This window comes from Mustela nigripes, chromosome 12 (assembly GCF_022355385.1).
Source record: "Mustela nigripes isolate SB6536 chromosome 12, MUSNIG.SB6536, whole genome shotgun sequence".
Lineage (NCBI taxonomy): Eukaryota > Metazoa > Chordata > Mammalia > Carnivora > Mustelidae > Mustela > Mustela nigripes.
In genome coordinates this window covers 69,202,069-69,209,564 of record NC_081568.1, presented here as the reverse complement: position 1 = coordinate 69,209,564, position 7,496 = coordinate 69,202,069, and the positions used below count along the sequence as shown (strand labels likewise).

The 7,496-nt window shown below is 36.0% G+C and overlaps 1 protein-coding gene across 6 annotated transcripts in view; it reads left to right on the top strand.

Annotated features, from left to right (window-relative positions):
* Nucleotides 1-7,496, top strand: part of RAPGEF6 (Rap guanine nucleotide exchange factor 6) — a 196,650-nt gene that overhangs the window by 167,281 nt on the left and 21,873 nt on the right. For 4 of the 6 annotated variants that reach the window (XM_059417507.1, XM_059417508.1, XM_059417505.1 and 1 more), the window contains exons 21-23: nt 55-178; nt 2,665-2,688; nt 6,624-6,844. In XM_059417507.1, the coding sequence (XP_059273490.1) occupies nt 55-178; nt 2,665-2,688; nt 6,624-6,844 (369 nt within the window). The remainder of the gene's footprint in view (nt 1-54; nt 179-2,664; nt 2,689-6,623; nt 6,845-7,496) is intronic. The other 2 variants (XM_059417506.1, XM_059417510.1) reach the window with 1 other exon arrangement.

Here is a 7,496-nt window from a genome sequence, read left to right as displayed (position 1 = left end):
CCTTTATATAGGTATTTTAATTTTGAGAACCAAAGAATTGCTTTTATTCCATAGGAAATGACTCCAAAGTAGATGGTTTAGTGAATTTTGAGAAGCTAAGAATGATTGCCAAAGAAATCCGCCAAGTTGTTCGAATGACTTCTGCTAACATGGACCCAGCTATGATGTTTCGGCAGAGGTAAGACATTGAAGTGTGTAAAAGTGTTAGAGTGACGTCAAGTGATAAAGCAATAATATTTATTAACCATCTCCCATTTGTTATATACACTGCATGACATGCTTACACAGGCCAGTCATAAGTAATCATTTGTCTTGGTACCCCTTAAAGGTAGGTGGTATAGGGTTTCCTTTTACATTGGAAAAAACCAGTTTTGAGAGCAGTTAGGTTATTTGCCCAGTATTATGTAGTTTGCTGACATTTGAACATGTGTTCTGTACTACTTTTTTGAGTAGTGGATAATTCTGTATTATTGTTATGTTAAGTAACTAATATAAGAAAATTGCTGACCCTTACTGAAGTTATCACAAAGGACAAATGCGTTTAATCTGATTTTCAGCCTTATTTGTATAGTATTATTTATTAGTCTGCACATGTCTTCTATTTTTACTGAATATTTTTAAGTTTTTCTGACTAAGTCATACTTTATTCTTTTAAAACATATTCTTTTCCTCAAGCCATAGTACTACTGTTTATTTGTAAGTACTTTAACAGAATTGAGAAAGTTCAGATTTAAGCATGTTCCATCATTAATAGAAATGGCAGATGTTATTTGTATTCCATATTCAGTTCTAAGAATGCTTTTTAAAGTTCATTTTTAATATAGTAAAGTTTTTCTAGACTATATAAAACTTATAGAACATTTGTTGTCAAGATGTTCTCAGTAATTTTCATAATTTTCAGGGTAAATAGATAACTGGGGTTTTAATCTAGGTGACTTACTTTTTTCTGGGCCTGTGTGTATAGCTTCAGTACATAAGACTTCCAAAATGAACTATCAATAAAGGCAAGCACAGTTCCTTTGACTTAAAAAAACATGTAGTCTAGGAATGAAACAAAAAATACTTGTTTCTTTAAAAATCAGAGGTGGAATTAGAGTTTTGATAACCAAAATATAGTGTGTGTGTGTGTCAGGGTAGATTTTTTGTTTTGTCTTACTTACTGTTGTAAGAGAAACTTGACTTCTGCTACCTTTATATAGGTATTTTAATTTTGAGAACCAAAGAATTGCTTTTATTCCATAGGAAATGACTCCAAAGTAGATGGTTTAGTGAATTTTGAGAAGCTAAGAATGATTGCCAAAGAAATCCGTTGGGGAAGAGTCTTTGTTTTTGTAAGGAGTTGATCTGATGGTTGCTCCTAGTGTAGAGACCTTCAGAGTATGGGCAAAGGGTAGTGTCAACTGTCCTCTTCCGCAGCCATCCCACTCTACCCTTAAGAATCACTGTGTGTAATGAGCAGATGTCGGTGCTCAACAGTTTGGAAGCAGAAAACAGTAAGAACCAGGGACCAAAGCAAACCTGGAGGGGGGTTTGTTGTTTGTTTGTTTCTTTAAGTTTTTGCTTTTGTTGCATGTTTCTGTCCAGTGGTCCCACCACTCCCTGTTGTCTTTATGTGGACCTCCGTTTATATGTTAGGAGCCTTGTTCCTGAAGACATTATGAATTTGTGCCCCTACCAGGCCAGTAAATAACGAGTACCAGCTGAGCTACTAAAAAAAGCAGAGGAGGAAAAACCTAAGGAGGAAATTCATAAACTTGGCTGTTTTCTGTGGAATGGCCTTGGTTAAGTGGAATATAGTGTGGGGGAAAAGGAAACATTTATAATTAGTTTGGACACTTAGAAATGGATTAAATTTTCCTGAATCCGTTTCCTTTGTCAGCCAGTACTGAAATGTGCTCTTTGTTTAAGCAAGTAATTGTCCATTTTGTGGGGTAAATTATCTAGTGTGGACAAAGTAACATCTTTTATTCTAACAGTAATCAATTTGCTGACTGAAAAACAGAGACAAAAACACCTGCATCTGGAGCTTAGTGGGTACAGGCCTGGCACACTGAGGCCAGCAGGGAGCAAAAATAAATAGAATCTTTATTCAGTCTAATTGGAGTATAAGGATATGCAGTATCTTATTCTGATGGTATTTTTTACTTAAATTTTAAGTCAATTTTGCTGGTTAACATTTCTTGTACATTGTCAGAGAAATTTCTTCCCTTAGAAATGACATAAATTTTTATGTTCCTTGTAATTTCATCCTGTCATTTGAATGAGTGGCCCAAAAATCCTTTCCAAAAAATACTCAAAAATTCTTCCTTAATTTAAGGTTTCCTTCCCTAAAAACTTTAAATTCACAATTTAGAGTAAGAACGTGTTTTTTCTTAAGTTTCTTATTAACATAAGCCTAAGATACAGATTTGATATTAGAAATATAATTAACCTAAAAAAATATTTTAAAGAATATTGCAGGTTTGTTGGCCTTCAGTACGTATCATAATTCATTTTACCCCTCTGCATTCCATTAAAGTCATTTTACTGTTAACTACCATTTTTTCTTGGTATAATTTTTCTGTTCTAGTCTGTCTCCATAGTTTCTCTGACTCTCAACTGTTGTCTTTTTTCTGTGCTTTCCTATTCAACCCATGCTTCAATGTTTGTGGCTCTTGCTTACAGGAAGAAGAGGTGGCGGAGTCTGGGGTAAGTGTAGAGATGAATGCAACTGAAATGAAGATTGTACGACTCTTAACATATACTGCATCCTATTCATTAATGCACGCACAGAAAATAGCATGCATTCTATTAACCCTGTCAACCTACATTCCTGACAAATGCCTTTTGCTAACAAGGTGAAAGTAGTGATGGAACTAGCTTTTTTTTTCCCCCTTTACTTTGCCATTGTTGATGTCCCATAAGTCCCTTATAGATTTTAATTTAGCAGGTGCAGTTAAATGATGATGATGACAGTAAATATTTGGTGTGTGCTATGTGCCATTTATTATTCTGAGCACTTTAAATGAATTACTGAATGTTCCATCCACCCTGGGAGATAAATACTGTTATTCTCATACTCTCAGACAGGGGAGATAGACTGGTCTAAATTCTTATAGCTCACTAATAGTGGATCGAGACCCAGGTAGTCTGATTCCAGAGTCTGTGCCATTTTCTTATTCTCAGATGCCATATTTTGGGGTGCCTGGCTGGTTCAGTCAGTAGAGTATGTGACTCTTGATCTCACAGTCATGAGTTCAAACCCCACGTTGGATGTGAAGACTATTGTTAACAAAAGTTTCTTCAGATGCCATATTTTATTAAGAAATACATGATAATAAAAAAAATGGATCACTTTTGTTTGTGAAGGTTTTGTTCCCATTAGTTTTCCAAGAAGAGGCAGCCTTATCCAAACTCTGTTATAAAATTCAGTTAGTAAACAGTGAATCTTGGAACACTGCATCAAAAACTAATGATGTATTGTATGGTGACTAACATAACACAGTAAAAAATTTTTTAAATTTTTAAAATTTAGTTAGTAAATAATTGAAATAGGATTATTTTAATTCATCAGATCCACTAATACTGTGAGACGTAATATAACATGATAGAAATTTATTTTAAATTTCTGCCATTTTTAATAAGAGACTCCCTTATCTTTCTTAAAACTGTAATACAATCAGGGTGCCTAGCCAGCTCAGTCTGTAGAACATACAACTCTTGATCTTGAAGTCGTGAGTTCAAGCCCAAGTTGGGGATAGAGTTGATCTTATTTAAAAAAAAAAAGAACTAATACAATCAGAAACTGCCACCTTTTGTTGTTCAGGTATGTTCAGATCTCTGCTTTTACACAGATACCTATTTAAAATCATAGAATGTTTAGGACCTTATGAATCATCTATGTATCCCTTTTATTTTTAGATGAACAAAGAGATGGTTTTGTGAATGAAGGATTTTGTTATTTTAAGACTAGAGTGAATCATGAAGTTAGATGCTCTTATTACATGATAGAAGGAATTTTTGTGAGCCACTTAACTTGAACTTGAGTCTTGTCTTATTTGTGATCTTGTTTTCTGTTGGAAGTTTGGTGAACTTGAACTTCCTTCTCCATTCTTCCTTCTCTTTGTGTTTCTCATGTGTTTCCTGTATTCCACATTTATGTCTTGGTCTTTTCTGGTTCTTCTCACCAAAAATAGAAATTGATTCCTGGCATTACTGTTATGAAGAAAAATACTTGGTCAGTACATCCTACTGGGAATTTGGGATATTGAATGACTTAAGTAACATATTCTGTTGTGATTTTGTAGATGCTAAGTGCTTTTATTCTTATATCATGGTATTTTTCTGTTCTGGAAGTAGTTTAGAAGACATTTAATTGTCATTTATTACAATGTTTTTAGTTATTAGAATTTTGTGTGTATCCTAGATTTGTAGAAACCTTTTTTTTTTTCCTGGATACCAGTGAAGGAAAACTTATTAAGATCTTTGTATTCAAATTTGCTCCTAAATGTTGGCACTTGATTTTACTGCATTTATTTGAATCTAAGATATCTTCAGTTGTTAGACACACCACTATTTGATGTACCACTAAGAAAAATCATTTCACTGCCTTCTTACCCCTGAGTATTTTTTACTTTATGCTTATTTAAAAGAGCTCTTGTGTAAACTTAGGTATGTATTTTTATCACATAACACCCTTTTGCATTCATTAAAAGAAAAATGTTGGGACGCCTGGGTGGCTCAGTTGGTTAAGCAGCTGCCTTCGGCTCAGGTTATGATCCCAGCATCCTGGGATCGAGTCCCACATCAGGCTCCTTGCTCAGCGGGGATCCTGCTTCTCCCTCTGCCTCCATCTGCCAGTGCGCTCACGCTCTCTCTTGTTCGCTCTCTCTCTCTCTCTCTGACAAATAAAAATATATTTTTTTTAAAAAATGTGAGCAAATTAAATTGGTTTATTTGGATCTTAGACTTCTTCGTATTTAGAATATGAATCTTCTGAGTGACTAGTTTCTGGGAGGTTTTTTTTCCCTGCACAGTAGTATCTTTTGTGTCATCCAGGGTGTTAGTAATGCATTATTTCCTAAAACAAGCCATTAGAGAAGTAAAAGCTTTTGGTGCTAGAGTCTTGGCTTGGGTTTGTAGATACTTGCTTCCCTTTGACTGCTGCTTTGGGAATGTTGTCGGATTCACTCCCTTCTTAAAATCATTTGGAGATTGAAAGAGTAGTTCATTAACATCATTGGATTTTCTTCCCAACCATTCTTATGTTTTGACGTTTCTCTGTGTGAAATGGGCCTGACCAGTAGCAATTGAAAGTTGGTTTCCAATGTAAGGCACATCCTATTCCAAAGATCTTAAAATACTGAAAGAAAAAAAATACTGTAACACTTAACTTTGTTTCACTTAGTTTACAAAGAAAACATTAGGATTCTAGTGTCTGTTTTAAATAGTATGTAAGCATTGAAGAACAAATTTTTCTATAGGTTGTGGTCTTTTAGAATATTTGGGGATAAAAATGAGGGTAATTTAATAAACCCATAGATAGCTTTATTATTTTGGAATGGGAACTTCATTTAAAATAAAAATCATGGGGCGCCTGGGTGGCTCAGTGGGTTAAAGCCTCTGCCTTTGGCTCTGGTCATGATCTCGGCGTCCTGGGATTGAGCTCTCTGCTCAGCAGGGAGCCTGCTTCCTCCTCTCTCTCTGCCTGCCTCCCTGCCTACTTGTGATCTCTGTCTGTCAAATAAATAAATAAAATCTTTAAAAAAATTAAAAATAAAATAAAATAAAAATCATTTAAGAACCTTGCATTTCTGGCCTTATTATAAATAGTATAGCATTTCCTATTTTCCATTGGTTCTAGATGTGGTTATTCTGGAATGCAGTTTGCCAAAAAGAGGAAAGTTGGGAGAGGCTTTAGCTTGTTTGAACTGTAGTTATTTCTGCCTGGCTTGCAGTTCTATCATGGAGGCATTGCAAAGAAAATTCCCCAGTCACAGATAGTCCTAGAGCCACATATTGCCTAATCAATTGGTGTGCAAGTAGAAGACTGAGTAGCTTTCTCTCCTACTTCTGGTCTCTAACTATATTGAATTGAATATAAATACTTATTTTTCCTATTGATTGTTCTCTTTGAATTTTGGCCAAGATCTACTTCTGGTAAAATTGGCTAGCATACTCAGAGTGGGTCTGCTGTAGACAGGAATGGTGGTGGCGGTGGCATACCCAAAGCAGCACAAACAAGCAGAGCTGCTCTAGAAACTCCTGGTGCAGAGATCTGACTAAGGATCCACTTGTTGTGACCCAGGCTCTTGCCTTATCTTCAGAGTGTGGATGGCCTTTGGGCCAGTTTACTTGTCAGAGTTTTGTCATGGGTTGCATAGGCGCAAACATAAACCTGATGGAATTCATTGTGGTGGGGAGGGCGGTGTTATCTTATTCTTTTGAGTCCTACACTTTGCCAAATCTTAGAACTCAGAACATAGCCATGTGTGCCATATTACTCTGCATTAATGCTCTTCATCTTTTAACTCATTTGCATCAGCATGCAATAGCATTAACAGAACAAAATTCTTTTAATCTTAGTCTGCCATTTGTAATTCTCATCTTTACTGCCCCTCATTGTGATGTCCATCTCCCTACAGGTCACTGAGTCAAGGCAGCACAAACTCAAACATGCTGGATGTTCAGGGAGGTGCACACAAAAAAAGGGCACGTCGCAGCTCTCTGCTTAACGCCAAGAAGCTATACGAGGATGCCCAAATGGCAAGAAAAGTGAAGCAGTATCTTTCCAGTCTGGATGTAGACACAGATGAGGAAAAGTTTCAGATGATGTCATTGCAGTGGGAACCTGCCTATGGTACCTGTAAGTACAAGTTTTCACTTAATATAAAAGAAAATAGAAATTTATTTCTCCAGAGTTAAGCTGAAGTCCCATACAAATTGTTTCACTCAAAAAAGTTTTCTGATATACCCCAAGCATTGAGTGATCCTCTTAATCAGATATTGAATACCATCCATTCTGAATGATTACCCTATGCAGGAAGTTGAGAGATAAAGAGTTCTTCTTTAAAATTCATTATAAAGTCTTCTTACAAAAACATGGAACATTATAAGAGGAGCCCTTCTGTTTGAGAACATTTTTACCTTCACCACTAAATGAAGAATAAAAATAAGTGAAGTTTTTTACCTTTTTAAAATCTCACAGATAATGTTACTTACCAACTACAAAATCCAAGAAGTTTAATTGAAACCCTTAGAGAGGGGCCCTTGGGTAGTTCATTCAGTTAAGCATCTGCCTTTGGCTCAGGTCATGAACCCAGGGTCCTGGGATCAAGCCTTGCATCAGGCTCTAGCTCAGTGGGGAGCCTGCTTCTCCCTCTCCTGCGTCCCCTGCTTGTGTGTATGCATGCCCTCTCTCCTTCCTTCCCTCTCTGTCTCTCTCTCCCTCAAATAAATAAAATCTTTAAAAAAAAAAAAAAAGGAACCTTAGAGATAATAGGTGTCAGTAATTAATA